The sequence below is a fragment of the Nomascus leucogenys genome, chromosome 7b (assembly GCF_006542625.1).
Source record: "Nomascus leucogenys isolate Asia chromosome 7b, Asia_NLE_v1, whole genome shotgun sequence".
NCBI lineage: Eukaryota > Metazoa > Chordata > Mammalia > Primates > Hylobatidae > Nomascus > Nomascus leucogenys.
In genome coordinates, this window is record NC_044387.1 from 79882603 (window position 1) to 79898843 (window position 16241).

At 34.9% G+C, this 16241-nt stretch overlaps 1 protein-coding gene across 13 annotated transcripts in view; it reads left to right on the forward strand.

The window, feature by feature from the left end:
* Nucleotides 1–16241, forward strand: part of RAPGEF2 (Rap guanine nucleotide exchange factor 2) — a 257003-nt gene that overhangs the window by 203184 nt on the left and 37578 nt on the right. For all 13 annotated transcript variants that reach the window (XM_012508235.2, XM_030816277.1, XM_030816279.1 and 10 more), the window contains 2 exons: nt 44–175; nt 10333–10510. In XM_012508235.2, the coding sequence (XP_012363689.2) occupies nt 44–175; nt 10333–10510 (310 nt within the window). The remainder of the gene's footprint in view (nt 1–43; nt 176–10332; nt 10511–16241) is intronic.

Sequence of the window (16241 nt, forward strand, 5' to 3'; positions counted from 1 at the left end):
TTGATTCAGATTGTAATCCTGGTTTTTCCTGCTCCTTCCATAGCTTCCTGCAGATTTCACAAAACTGCATCTTACTGACAGTCTCCACCCACAGGTGACCCACGTTTCTTCTAGCCATTCAGGATGTAGTATCACTAGTGATTCTGGGAGCAGCAGTCTTTCTGATATCTACCAGGTAAGAGGATGTTTTCCTTGTCATTTGCTTCATTTTCATTTATTCCAAGAAATTTTAAGGTTCTCAGCTGATAGAATCTATAAAGTAAATATATGTGTGTATATTACATGTGCATGTAAGTACATAAAATATTAATGTTTATTTCGTACATCTTATTTTTAGGGTGTAGAACTGCTGTCTAATTGTACTGCCTCTGCTCTGACAAGTTATCAAAGTGTTCCTTTTTTTATTTGTATAAATTTGCGGGGTAAAAGTGTAATTTTGTTGAATGGATAGATTGCTTAGTGGTGAAGTCAGGGCTTTCATGTTATACATCACCCCAATAACTTACATGGTGCCCGTTAAGTAATTTCTCATTATCCACCCCCTACTCCCTCATGCTCTGAGTCTCCACTGCTTATCATTCCACACTCTGCATCCATGTGTAAACATTATTTAGCTCCCACTTGTGACTGAAAACGTGGTATTTGTCTGTCTGTGTCTGAATTATTTCAATTAAGATAGTGGCCTCCACTTCCATCCATATTGCTGCAAAAGACATTATTTCATTTTTTATGGCTGACTAGTATTTCATTGCGTATATGTACTGTACTTTATTCAGTCATCCATTGATGAACACTTTGGTTGATTCTATATCTTTGCTATTGTGAATAGTGCTGCAATAAACATACAGGTGCAGGTATCTTTTTGATACAATGATTTATTTTCCTTTGGGTAGATACTCAGTCATGAGATTGGTAGATTGAATCGTAGTTCTATTTTTAGTTCTTGGAGAAATCTCCATACTGTTTTTCATCAGAGGTTGTACTAGTTTACATTCCCACCAGCTGCATATAAGTGTTCTCTTATCTCCACATCCTCACCATCTGTTACTATTTTTGTCTTTTTCATGACAGCCATTCTGACTGGTGAAAGATAGTATCTCATTGTGGTTTTAATTGGCGTTTCTCTGATGATTAGTGGTATTAAGCATTTTTTCATATGTCTGTTGGCTATTTGTATGTCTTCTTTTGAAAATGTCTATTCATGTCCTTTCCCCATTTTTTAATGGGATTATTTGTTTTGTTGTTGTTGTTGTTGTTGTTCAGTTGTTTGAGCTTCTGGATATGAGTCCCCAGTAGGATGCATAGTTAGCAAATATTTCTCCCATTCTACAGATTATGTGTTCATTCTGTTGATTATTTCTTCTACTGTGCAGAAGCTTTTTAGTTTTATTAAGTCCCATTTGTCTGTTTTCGTTGCCTGTGCTTTTGAGGTCTTAGTCCTGAATTATTTGCCTAGACCAGTGTCCAAAAGAATTTTCCCTAGATTGTCTTCTAATATTTTTATAGCTTTGGGTCTTAAGTCTTCAATCCGTTTTGAGTTTATTTTTATATATGCTGAAATATAGGGGTCCAGTTTCATTATGCTGTATATGGCAATCCAATTTTCCCAGCACCATTTATCGAAAAGGGTGGCTTTTCCCCAGTATATGTTCTTCTTGGCTTTGTCAAAGATCAGTTGGCTGTAAATACGTGACTTTATTTCTGGGTTCTTTATTTTGTTCCATTGATCTAGTACCTATTTTTACACCAGTATCATGCTGTTTTACTTATTATAACCTTGTAGTATAATTTATTCTTTTTGCTCAAGATTGCTTTCACCATTCAGGCTCTTCTGTGGTTACATATGAACTTTAGGATTTTTTTTTCTAATTATGTGAAAAATGATGCTGGGATTTTGATAGGAATTACATTCAATCTGTATATTGCTTTAGGCAGTATGGTCATTTTAATGATATTAATTTTTTCAATCCACGAGCATGGGATGTTTTCTCATTGTGTCATCTACAATTTCTTTCGTCAGTGTTTATTATAGTTTTCCTTGTAAAGCTCTTTCACCTCCTTGGTCAAATATATTCTAGGTATTTTATTTTTTTGTGGCTATTGCAAATGAGATTGCTTTCTTGATTTTGTTCTCAGCTAGATTGTTATTGTTGTATAGAAATGCTACTGATTTGTGCGTATTGATTTTGCATTCTGAAACTTCCCTGAATTTTTTATCAAATCTAACAATTTTTTGATGGAGTCTTTAGGGATTTCTGTATATAATGAGATCATTCCATCAGTGAACAGGGATAATTTCACTTCCACTTTTCCAATTTGGGTGCCTTTTATTTCTTTCTCTTGCCTAATTGCTCTGGCTAGGACTTAGAATACTATTTTGAATAGGAGTGGGAAAGTGGGCATCCTTGTTATAGTTCTTATAGGAAATGCTTGCAACTTTTCCCTGTTCAGTAAGCTGTTGGCTGTAAGTTTGTCTTATATTACAAGTTTTTCTTATTAAAGTCCATACTGAGTGTGACAAAAGGAAGGACCTATTAAGACGGGATCATTGAATTATCTTCCTTGTGTTTTTAAAAAATTACCTTTAGATTTAGTATCTGCTTAAAATAAATTTTTATAATACCGATGGATAGAAAATAAGCCAGAGCTATGGGATTCCAAAAATGTTTTTAAAACAAAATAATTTTAATTGTTAAGAAACATTTTATTAGCTTCGAATGTGCAAATTTAGGAAAAGAGACTGAAATATATACAAATATCCTTATTTGGGCCTTCAAATACATTCTGTTACGATTGGATTGTATATGGTTTCAAGCAAAATAACATTATTCTTACTTTACAAAGAATAACTCTTGGCTTATTAGGAACTGTGGCATGAAATAACCATAAAAGTAACTTTCTTTAGAGACAATATAGTTATGAAGGATCGTTGTTGTATTTAGTCAGTGCTGTTTTTATTTTTTTAATTATTGAAAGTTAGTGAACAATTAAGAATACCATCAATACAAGACATATTCATTTAGGTCCTAAATTTAGTAGATCTTGAAAAATAATTTTTTTTTAAAGAGATAGTATACTAGTTATATACTTTTCTCAGTTTACCTCCTCATCACATACACACAAACACACCATTTATTCTGAAAGTTGATTTTTCTAAACATTTATCGAAGAGTTCCCTTGTGTAAAACAATGAACAGTATACATAAAAGCTGTACTTTAGTTTATATTAATTGAAATATTACGGCAGAGCCTTCGTCCGCTAAACTTTGAGATTATTATTATACATCTTGAAAATCTATAGTGAGAATACAGCTTGAGGTTACAATTATCACTGTTCTCATCAAATAAATACAAACTTGGATGAAACTCCTTAAAGGTAAATCTATTAAGATAATGAAGTAACTTGTTTGACCAGGTGCAGTGGCTCATGCCTGTAATCCCAGCACTTTGGGAGGCCAAGGCAAGCAGATCACTTGAGGCCAGGAATCTAAGACCAGCCTGGCCAACATGGTGAAACCCCATCTCTACTAAAATACAAAAATTAGCCAGGTGTAGTGATGCATGCCTATAGTCCCAGCTACTTGGGAGGCTGAGGCACGAGAATCTCCTGAGCCCCAGAAGTTGTCACAGCAGTGAGCCAAGATCTCCCCCACTGCACTCCAGCCTACGGGGCAGAGCAAGACTCCGTCTCAAAAAACAAAAAAGTGACTTGTTTGTATAATCGATTGAGGCATATTCTGAGGGGAATTCTAGTCATATGGGCTTTTACCTTGAATAGGCTGGATAAGTACATGAGGAAATGAAGATGGTACTTCTGTCCCTGGTTATCATCTGAATGTCTGTGAAACCAGAGTGTGGGTGAGAGTTCCTAATTGCGCTAACATAGTTGGAGCTTGCAGCCTGCTGTCTGGCTTTATCTTTGGGTGTAGATGAAGAAGAGGATCCCTGTGCATCATTTCAGTTGCTCAAGTGTCAAAGCTATTTGTTTCAAATTTGATGACAGGCAGATAGCCTGTAAGTATATATCCATCATAAGGAAAAATCCATAGATGTATCTAAGGATCTAGTTATTGGCTGTGCAAAAGTTAACATTTAGTAGAGATTTTCAGTAGACCACTTCTATTATCTTTGAATCAGAACTTAAAATGAGAAGTCTGACATGCACCTGGTTCAACTTCCAAATTTACATTTGAATCCTCTGCGTCTCTCCTGTGAATCAAGCATCCAGTTTATTCTTGAACAATTCCAAGGGTGAGCAACTTTCTCCCCTGGCAGCCCATTTAATCTTCATACAGTTCTGATATCAGAGGTCTCCTGTCACACTGAAGTGAGAATAAATGCTCACTAGATGGACACAGAGAGATTGAATTTGAATGCTGTACACCAGGGAGATATGGATAGAATAATGTTGCTGAGATGGTGGGAAGAGAGGAATTCATGAGTGAATTCTTAGTCATTCTTAATTACTAACCTTAAGAGAAGAAACATTCCTCTGTTTTAACAGGAACACATCCTGGGGAGTTTGGGAGTTGTGGGAGTTCCTGTTTTAGACTTCTGTTTTATCTCGGAAGAGTTGAGTTCATTTGTTGAGAGTGAGAGGGTTGGCAGGTAGAGAGTTTTAAGGAAAGAGAAGTTTTGAAATAATAGTTGCACAGAGTAGGAGAACAAATTGACCAGATAAATGGAGATTCAATTGTGTTAGTGCCCTCAAATATAAAGTGATTTCCCTCTGCTCTGTTAAGTAATTTTCTTCACAGTAAGCACAAAGAAAGCAAGGATTTGACTTCACCCAGGACTGAAGTTTAAGTGAGTATAATACAAAGACAAGTGGAGCAACAAGGCAAGCATTTTCTAACTGCAGATCATAGCTTTTGTATGCCTTCTGCTTAGAATGTTTTCTCCTAGCTTGATCCTTTTCAGCCTTTGTTTTCAAGTGTCATCTCCTCAGAGTTGTTCCTTTATAATCCTCTGTAAAGGAAGTCCTCCATTTTGATTCCTTTCCTGCCTGATCTTTTTATTTCCTTCCTAGACGCCAATTGAAACAATTATTACTTTTTATGTTGTCTCTCTGCCTAGAAGAATGACACCTTCAAGAAGGCAGGGAACTTGTCTGTCTTGTCTCCATTTTTTCCCCTAGAGCCTAGTACAGTGCCAGGAAAATTTAGGCATTCAGTAAAGATGTGTTGAGTGAATGTAATTGAAATAATAGACTAGGGAATATAAGCTGGATATGAAAGGAAGTTAAGACAGGAGGTGCGAACACTAGACACAAAAGGTAGTAGAGTCTTGAGCAAAGATCCTTCTTAAGTTGAAAAAGGGTTACCTTAGAAGCAGATGGGGGCAGGTTGAAAGAATAGAAGGTTGTTGGTGATTGAAAGCTTTAATGCCTAAGTTAGTGGTACGAGACAATGCCGTTTCCAGCCATGATAAGGTTCCTGGTTAAATGGTGTGGCCATCAGGATCAGAGCGAGTGGCTTAGGCAAATCGGAAATAGTTGTACAAAATAGATAGATCAATAGAACAGAGAGTTCAAGCAAAATTGAACTCACGTGTAAGGATGTAATATGTAATAGAGGAAACTTCACAAATCAATAAAGAAAGTGATGGATCATTCAATAAATAGTCTTTGGGGTTGGGGAATCATTTTGTATTCTCATTTTGTATCATAATTAAAATAAATTCCTGATTAAAGAGTTAGCAAACAACGTTTTAATAAAGGATCAAAACATTTTGTAATTAAAACATCAATTGATATGAAGATTTAAAGTCAGAATATAACTGATTTATGCAAATAAGAAAAATACTCAGCTCACAATGTTAAAATGTTCAAAGGACAGTAGTTGGTAACTTACAGAAAAGAAAATGCAAATGTCTACACCTTAAATAAGTATTTGAAACATAATAGTAATTGAGCATATAAGGACTTAAATATGAAATGATTCTGCCTATCAAATTAGCACAGATTTTCTTACTTAAAATAAGCATTTATAGATATTTTTATATACTCCTCGTAGGATTGTAATTTTGGGGAAGCAACGTAATGATTTACATTAAGAGCTTTAAAAAATTGTTCTTCTCTTTTAGGCATATATATGCATTTAATAAGCAAAACTTTTTTGGCAAGTGATTTTAAAGTGCTTACTGATAAAACATGCAGTATTTGATTTTTATTTTAGTTAAATTAATACTTCAGTAGAGCTTTATGGCATAAAAATTTTTTTGTTCGTGAATTTTCTTGATTTTTTTTAAAAATGTAAAATTGGTTTTAAGAACTGTGTTCACAATAGCAGAATGTATTTAGTCCCTTTTGATTTAAATAGTGGAGCTTTCAGCATTGATCGGAGAATATTGTTTTTAAAAGAATATCACTATTTAAATATTAATAGACAACAAAATCTATGTTAGTCAGTACATGTATAAGATAAATTAATTTAAGACAGGAGTTATTTGGCTAACTTAACTATGTAAACCTTTCTCCTTGTTCCTGAAACAAATATATCCAGATAAACGTTTAAATATAAAGCGTCTGTTTTAGTGTCTTTATTTAGAAAAAAAAGGGTTTAAAGACACGCATGAGTCTTAATAGTGTTGTTATTTGGAGGAAGCTAGAAAACAGTAAGTGTTATGTTTATAGGCAAATATGTATTTAAACTTTTAATCTTTTATGACTTAGCAAAGTGGAAAACATTTTATTACTGTATTATATTTCAACTTTTTTTTTTATAAGACTATTGAGAATGTTGAGCAAAGTGCAGAGTACTTAGTATTTCTTGGTTGGTCACACCTGATTTTGAGTCCTAGCACAGTTACTGGGTTTTGTTTTGCTTACATTGAACAATTTATTTAATGTCCTTGACATTTTCTCCTCTGTAAAATAGAGTTAGTAATATTAACTTGCTGAATTGATAAGAAGATTATTATGTTTTAAAACATCAACTTTAGTGCTAGATACATATGATAGTCATTCAATATAGGATCACTATTTTTGTAATTGGTGTATGAACCAGTTGGCCAGAATGTATTTGTGCAGTTAGTCTAAGATACTATTTTACAAGTACATAAGGAGAGTGCAGTGTTTAACAGAATTTTGTGGGGTTTTTTGGTCAAATTCCACAAATGTAAATTGTGTGCAAGGTTCATTGCTGGTATGGGGAGAGGTAGAAGGTGTACAAGTTCTAAGATGAAGACTGTATCCCCTTGAGGAAGGGACTTTTGATCTAGCTTGAGACTGGCTTGCTTTCTCCTTTATTTGATCCAAAAGCAGTCCTATGAATAGTAAGAAGTTGTATCTACAGTTTACATCGATGATAAGATGGGCTTGTGGAGGTTAAGTGACTTTGCTAAAATCACATCATGAATAGTAGAGGTGAGATTTGGAGCCACAAAACTGAGTTTGTTCACACAGTAAATACTACATTCTAGGTACTCTTCTTAAGTTTAGTACTTCTCCTGGAGACCAGTTTGTGTTCCTTAAACTTTTAACTCCACTCAGTCTCTAAACATCTTGTCCACAAGGCAGTGGTATTATGAAATTATTAGGTCCCTGACAAGTTGTTTATCACGTTCTTTTAAAAAGTATGATTTAGAGAATCTGTAGTATTTTAAGGTAAAATGGATATTTATTCTAAGTAATAATCTCTAAATTTTTGGTTTAGTAAATGTTATTTTATGAATAGTTTGTTTCTTAAAGCATGGAATGCACATAGAGATAGCAAGCAACTGTGATCTTTTAAATAAATAAGGTGGAAGGTTCAGTTTGGGAGAGATAAATCCAGTTGACAGTTGAAAGTCTTTATGTTCTGCTTAAGACTTAAATATAAATAATTTAAATGATAATTATTTCTTTGGGATGGTATAAAATATATTCCATCTTTTCGCATACATTAGATGTTTTAAAATTAAAGAAAAACCATTAGTTATATAAATTATTCAAAATAAATATTTTTAAAATTTCTGTCTTTGGTAGTGTGCTTTCTTCACTCTGTGCTGATATTAAAGAATGTTTATATAGAGAACTGATAATATTTTTGAAAATAGAAGGTGATGAGTAATAAATAGTCTTCAATGTGAAGATGAAACTGAGGTGAAAATGTGATCATAGCAAGCATTAGCAAATTGTATTTCTGGACTTCAGGGTCCAGTGCTGATAACAATGTTGACCTATTTTTTCTAACCACAACCTTGGCATACTATATCACATCAAGTTCAACTTCAGTTTCCTTCTTAAATCTAGCAGTGATTCAGTTAATTTTGAGTTTAAATTATGAGATGTGTTTCTGAGTGTGTCACAGTTCTGTCTGTATGGGCTGCAGTGGCTTATTACTCTCCTACCTGCAGTATCTCTGCTTGTAATGACCAGGCCATTGAACTTTCATAAACACTAGGTTTTCTGTCTTCAATTATTTTCCCCTTAAGTTTCTTTTTTAAATAATATATGCATTTTAGTTCAGGAAATTGTACCTAAAGGACAGAAAATGTGATAAAACTCATTGTTAACACATGCTTGTATTATTTCAAAATGTAGGATTAAATCTTATGTTCTGTGATATGAACCGGGACTTTACAAAGCTGAAACTTTGTTTATAAGAAAATAGCACAGGCTGGGCGTGGTCGCTCATGCCTGTAATCACAGCACTTTGGTAGGCTGAGGTGGGCAGATCACTTGAGGCCAGGAGTTCAAGACTGGCCAAGCCAACATGATGAAATCCCATCTCTACTAAGAGTACAAAAATTAGCCGGGTGTGGTGGTGCACATCTGTAGTCCCAGCTACTCGGGAGGCTGAGGCATGAGAATCGCATGAACCCGGGAGGCAGAGGTTGCAGGGAGCCAAGATCGTGCCATTGCACTCCAGCCTGGGCAGCAGAGCAATACTCTGTCTCAAAAAAAGAAAAAGAAGGAAAGAAAAAGAAAATAGCACAATTTATTCTGTAAATATTAAATTATAGGAAAAGGATAGATCCTTAAATAAGCCACATTCATATTTAGTGAATGTTAAAAAGAGACAGATTAGATTGCGATTAAGACTCTGAAGCCAGAATTCCTGGGTTGTGGTCTTGATTCCACAGTTTATCAGCAGCATGACCTTGGAAAAATTATTTCTCTTCACCTAAGAGTTAAGAGAATAATAAAAGTTAATAATGGCTTTTATTTTATAGGGTTGTTTTAAGGATTAAATGAATTAATAAATACATAGCAATTAGAGCAGTACCTGACACATCGTAAGTATTTAGTGTTAGCTTATTATTATTATCAAAGTCAGTATTTTATATTTTTATCTTTCTTTTAAAAAGTATTTGTTTTTTCTTAAAAAAGGTATTATTTTGAGAATCATATGGGCTATGATTTAAAGTTGATGAACTTTGTAATACAGGTTTTCTACAAAATTAATAATTGTATAAGGTGTTTTCAAGATTTTAATATTTCATTTAGAAAAACACTTGTGTTCAAGATTGATGTAGTTAATATTTAATTGAATTCATTTTTACTATGCTTAACTGATAATTGAAGTCTAGGTATATAATGTCAAATAAGATCTGTATGATATATACATACATATTGCTGAGATGATAGTCACAAAAGGCTACATGTTGACCTAGAAAGGATAACTGTTCTAGGATTGAGCTAGTTCAACAAAAGAGACCATCTTGAAATGTGTGACTCCAGTGACTTAGAAAATTTGCAAGTATCTTGATAACTTGAAGTTTAGTGATATGATTACCTGCGTTGATGAATGGGAAGAAAGAGTATGTTGCCTTTACGCATATGGTCTCCTATAATATTTCTCGATTTGTAGTTTAACAGTGGTCATTGGGATAATCCAACTAATTGTTAATGTTTCATTTGCATATTTATCAAGTTACCTTTGATTTGTGGCTCATTTTTCCATAAGGACTGTCTAATTGGGGTGAAATGGTCCAGGCTTCTTGGCATTAATAAATTCACACCTATTCTGCAAAAGGAATCGCTCAGAATTAATTGTCACCCTTAAGCTGTTAGCCTAAGCCATTCTCTTTGAAGAATGGAGTGAAAACAAATACTATCTTTTTCTTCTTTATTCTACTATGTTTCAAATGCCGTATGACAGCTAGGATAAGAAATCAAAATTACTGAGATAAAGTCATTATTCCTGACCAAAAATTTAATAGGAGGTGGAATCACTCATATTTTGTTAAAGTAATTGTTATGTGTAGTTTCTGGTGCATACATAGTTGTTGGATGGAAAAATAAATATAACAAAAGCATTATTTTGAATGAGGCTTGCTCTTGTTTCTTTGGGCCCCAAAGATTTATTTACTTAATATAGTTTTTAATTTTTGTGTGTGTGTCTTAAGGCCACAGAAAGCGAGGCTGGTGATATGGACCTGAGTGGGTTGCCAGAAACAGCAGTGGATTCCGAGGACGACGATGATGAAGAAGACATTGAGAGAGCGTCAGATCCTCTGATGAGTAGAGACATTGTGAGAGACTGCCTAGAGAAGGACCCAATTGACCGGACAGATGATGACATTGGTAAGCTTGAACAGGAAAATGAATCCACGAGCAATTAAAAAGATTTAGTGGCAAAATTGTCTGATGAAATAAGAGCCCAAGACTAGTAGGCTTTAAAAAATCATTAATTTATTAGTTTCCTTTGTATAAACAGTAGTATTTGTTGGACAAAAATTGGAAAAAAATCAGGTTTACTCAGTCTTACCTTCAGGAGTCTACAAATAATAATGTGAATGAAACTTCTTAGTAAACCCTTTCCACATAAACCCTTTCTTAAGCTTAGTTTATGACGAAAAAAAAGGTAAAACGAGCCTTTCAAGTAGTATTACTTCTATTAATTTTCTCGTGAGCCCTATTTTTATTAAGCTCATGTTTTCTATATGTAAACATAAAGGCAGTTGGTAAAATTGTCACAATGATTTGCTTCTACTGTGGTTTCGTATGAAGACGCAAGTGGGTGGAAGGAGACAGCAAAGTGGCAGGTTAGTGGCATACAGGCTGTGTGATGGTTGAGACTTTTTTCTTTCTTTCTTTTGCTGTTTTTGTTCTTTTTTTTTTTTAATTTTTATTTTATGTTCAGGAGTACAAGTGCAGGTCTGTTACTTAGGAAAACCTGTGTCATGGGGGTTTGTTGTACAGATTATTTCATCACCCAGGTTTGAAGCCTAGTACCCATTGGTAATTTTTCCTGAGCTTCCTCCTCCTCCCACCCTCTAACCTTCTGAAAGGCCCCAGTGTGTGTTGTTCCCCTCTGTGTGTTCATGTGTTCTCATCATTTAGCTCCCACTTACAGGTAAAAACATGTAGTATTTGGTTTTCTGTTCCTCTGTTAGTTTGCTAAGGATAATGGCCACCAACTCCATCCATGTCCCTGCAAAGGACATGATCTTGTTCTTTTCATGGCTGTATTGTATTCCATGGTGTATATTTACCACATTTTCTTTATCCAGTCTGTCATTGATGGGAATTTAGGTTGATTCCATGTCTTTGCTATTGTGAATTGTGCTGCAATGACTTTAAGTGTACCCAGAGATTAAAAATTTAAGTAGCTTTATATCCACCTTTCCATCATAGCAAGAGTTGGTTGTGTACTAATTGTTTTGGTTTTGAATATGCCTCCCAGACTCTGGCTTGTTTCTTAGAACACTGGAAATGAGAGCAACTTCCGTTGAGAGTCATCCTTCCACGAGAGTTCCAGGGTCCATAGCCACCCTTGCCTGAGCCTCGCTTATCTGTTGTACCACTCCCCCAACTCTTGGGCCAATATATATTTGAAGAGCAATTAAATGAACTGAATCTGTTGGAATTAGATATATGATGGTGTGGAGTGGCTTGTTGCATGAGTTTGAGTGACACAAACATGTATGAGGAAAAACTTTCACCATTTCACCTATATACATATTCTAGGAAATTAAAGGCAAAAAAAACCACAAAACCTTAGATTAGACATTCAAAATTTAATTGAAATAATTTATGGGAATTGCTAACTCTTTATAGATGAATATTGTATGGTAATTATTATTTATCCATTCAGCTAATGTAGGCGAGCACCTTCTATGTACCAAGCAGTTTCCTAGGTCCTGGCAACTTACTCAGTGCTGAACAAGGGCAAATGTCCTTGTTCTGTTGCAGTCTATTAGGGGAGACATGTGATCAGCAAGTGAACAAGTAAACCCATTGCAGGCAGTGAGTGCAGTGAAGAAGAGTAAAGTAGAGGCTGGGCTGATGGAAGCAGGGGAGTGGCCTGAGTGGAATGGTTCTGTTTCACCCCCTGAAGACTTAGATTTGTACTTTTCCTGTTTCTGATACCACATGTTGATCTGATTTACAATTTCTAAAAATGGGTTTCACTCTCCAGTTCCCTGTTCACTTTCTTGGGTCCGATACTACATGTTCAGCTGATTTCCAGTGTCCAAAATTGCATTTCACGTTCTCGTTCTTGCCCTTGCCAATTTCTTTCTTTTTAATCTCCTGTAGTTTTAAAGAAGTACATTGGAAGTGTGTTCAGTTTACCATTTCAATTCAGAATCTTTGCTCATAGGTGCTTTTTAAAAAAAAAAAAAAAAAGTAGATGAAACATTGCCTATGAATAGATTGATTTGGAAGTTACCATTTATAAACTAATATATCTTTTTTGAATCTGTTCATTTTAAAATAGTTGTGGAAGAAAATGCTGATTATTAAAATACATGTCTGTCATTCGTGGAAATTTAAGACTTTCAGTTGATAGCTGAGAAGCCCTCTTTCCCAGAATCTCTAGAAAGCAGCAGCCATGGTGATTCCTACAAATAAATAAAAAGATCTTTAAAAAAAAAGTGCTTGTCAATATAATTCCTACAGGGAGTAGCATTTATTTGAATACCAGTTTACTTGCAAGCAGTGACGATTATCATGCTTGCAGCTATCAAATATACATTTATTTAAAGCAATAAATCACTAACATTAAACAAGTCCTAAAGGGTGTTGTTTGTTCTATGTAAGACCTCGAAAGATTTTTTATTCTATTTCCCTGAAAATAAAATATGTGTGAGAACTGTTTAGCTCTTGTTAAATGCAACTCATCCTCCAGGATTTAGTTAAAATAGACACCGTTTATATAAAATACAAACATCTGTATGATTGATGTTTTCTCTAGATGCCTCTTTTCCTACCCAACTTCCTCTTCCCCTGCAAAAAAGGGAGAGATTATGTCCACGTGCATGCACGTGAGGGTATGCATGAGTGTTTAAGGTGAATCAAATGAAATTGCTAATATTTGAACATTTTTTGCGAGCTGCAGGAAGAAAAAATTCCCTTTGTGTTCTGATAGATTTCTTGAGTATAGTTTTGTTTCAGTGCTTTGAAGGAAGGGACTTTATCATAATAATTTTTACCCTGGAACTCATAATTTTGTAGGTACTCCATTATTGAATAGTTGTAAAAAAATTTTTTTTGTTTTGAGAGTTTGACACAGTAAAGTAGAAGACTACTTTGATCTCTTTTAACAAACCCCGGGTTTTTTAAAAAAAACTAATAAAACGTTTCTTATATAAAATTGTATCAAGCAAACCAGGATAAGCTAATTTTCTGAATTGGCTTTGGCTTCTGGTATCTATAAGTTAATTATTTGTGGTTTTTTTTAGTGATACATTGTAAATAAAATGTTTTTAAAGCTTAATATTTTCCCATAAACATTAGATAGGTCATAATAGTGTATCATTCTAATAGGTAAGTGTATAATTCTATAGATTGTTCTAAGAAATACAAAAGAAAATTGTGCGGTTTCTCCCATCTATGGCTTCTTTTCCTTTGTCCTGAAGATTTTCCTAGTATCCATCCCAGGCTCTGAATTCTTGGCTATCCTAAGCCCTTTTAAGTCTGTATGATACCTGTGGCATTGTCAGAGTTTTGAGCCCCCTGTAGCAGGAGTCACCACCCCTGGGCCACAGACTGGTACTGCTCCCTGACCTGTTAGGAACTAGGCCACACAGCAGGAGGTGAGCGAAAGGTGAGGGAGCATTACCACCCGAGCTCCACCTCGTGTCAGATCAGTGGCGGCATTAGTTTCATAAGAGTGCAAACCCTACTGTGAACTGCATATGCAAGGGTTCTAAGTTGTGCACTCCTTATGAGTCTCTAATGCTTGATGATCTGAGGCAGAACAGTTTCATCCCAAAACTATCCCCCCGCACCCACCGAGAGTGGAAAAATTGTCTTTCACGAAACCTGCCCCTGGTGCCAAAAAGGTTGGAGACTGCTGCCATATATATATATATGATTGGTTATAAAATAGTTCTTTATTTTTATAAATTGTTCCAATCATCTAGTATAATATAGCATAGAAATTATCTAAAAACCAGTGATACCATTATTGAATCCTTGAAATCTTAAAATGAAATCTTAAATGCCATCTGGTTTAGCATTTATGTATTTCTGGTTTTTCAGCTGAGCCTGGATAATTATGTACATCTACTATTTGATCTTTCTGTCTCCTTTATTCTTACAATATATGATACACAGATATCTTCTATCCTGTGGGTTTTTTTTAATGCTAGCCACTACTTATATATCACAAATTAAACTCATGACCCACTAATAGATTAAGAGTCTGCCAAAAAGCAAGCAATATGTCTACACAAACCACTTTAAAATTATTACAACAAATACTTGTGAAGGTACTTTGTATTTTCTTCCCACTTTTTATTCTCTGATCATGTATGTGGTAATTATTTGACTTCTATTATTGTCTAAACAGATACTAAATTCAAAACATTTCTGACAATTTCTGGCCCACATTTTTCTTAAACCCACGAATCTTTGCTTGTCCAAAGAAATTTAGCAACTACAAGGGGTGGAAAAAAGTAAAATGCACAGTCTATAGGTAATAGTGTCATAGTTTATGGTAAGGGGTGAGGGATGATGGTTAAAGAAAACAGAGGCTGGAAACTGCAGAATTAACTGGGATGTGCTTCAGAGGACCATGACTTGCTCATTTGCCTTTATAATTCAAATCAAAAGGTCAATGCATTGGTAAAACAATGATTCCTGCCTCCCGTGTATGATAGATATGGGTCATCTCTTGCAATGGTATTCAGAATTGCTTTACTGCTTCTCCAGGAATAAATACATTTTATGGTACAGCACAGACACTCCTACTCATTCCAGAAATAAAAGTTTCATGAAACAGAACGTATTCTTTCTATAACTGATGTGCTTTGATAGTTTAACTTGTTTTTTAAAAAATACTGGTAGCAAAAGTAAAGTGATTTCCTGACACATAATCTGAGTCAGGTTGCGCAACACTGTGCTATTGGACAGAATCTTTGGGTACACCTATCATTATCATTTTCCTTATTGCCAGAGCCCCCCTGTGTAATGAAAAGTCTTATATAGGAGGGATGACATAGAGTCCAATCAGAACATGCCATTGCCCAACTGGGCCAGAGAAAACCACTCAGTCTGTCCTTCCAGAAATGTTGTATCTGGGAAAATATATTCACAGAATATATCTTTCTGTTGTGCTTTGTTTTAGCAGTTAATAAACTGTATCCAGGATCATAAAATTTGTCACTAAATCTTAACAGATAAAAGGAATGTACATAGGGAATGTTTGATTATGTACAAGAAACATCTAGTATAATTTTTATTGAGCCAAAAGTTTGAATGATGTCATGACTATTATAATAATGACAATAATAGCAGTTCTCATTTATTGAGTATTTACTCTGTGCCACGGACTTCTATCATCTTTATTGCATTTTATCCTCACAGCTATCCAGTAAAGCAGATACTGTATTTTTCTTTTTAAGTGAGAAAACTATGACTTAGGGAAATTAATCAACTTGCCCAAAGTAATACAACTAGTAAGCATTTAAACATCTGATATACACCCTGTGCTCTTTAAAGTCTAGCATGACCTTTGGAAGCAGATGGTCTTGAATCATGTCACTGCCACTTTTTTTTTTTTTTTTTTTTTTTTTAAGAGACAGAGTCTCACTCTTTCAACCATTATGGAGTGTATTGTCACAATCACAGAGTTCATTATAACCTCAAACTCTTGGGCTCAAGCAATCCTCCCACCTCAGCCTCCTGAGTAGCTGGGACTGTAGGCACACACCACCACACATGGCTAATTTTTAAAATATTTTGTAGAGATAGGGTCTTGCCACATTGCTCAGGCTGATCTTAAACTCCTGGCCTCAAGCAATCCTCCTGCCTCGGCCTTCCAAAATGTTAGGATTACAGGCACGAGCCACCGCGCCTGGTCTTGCCA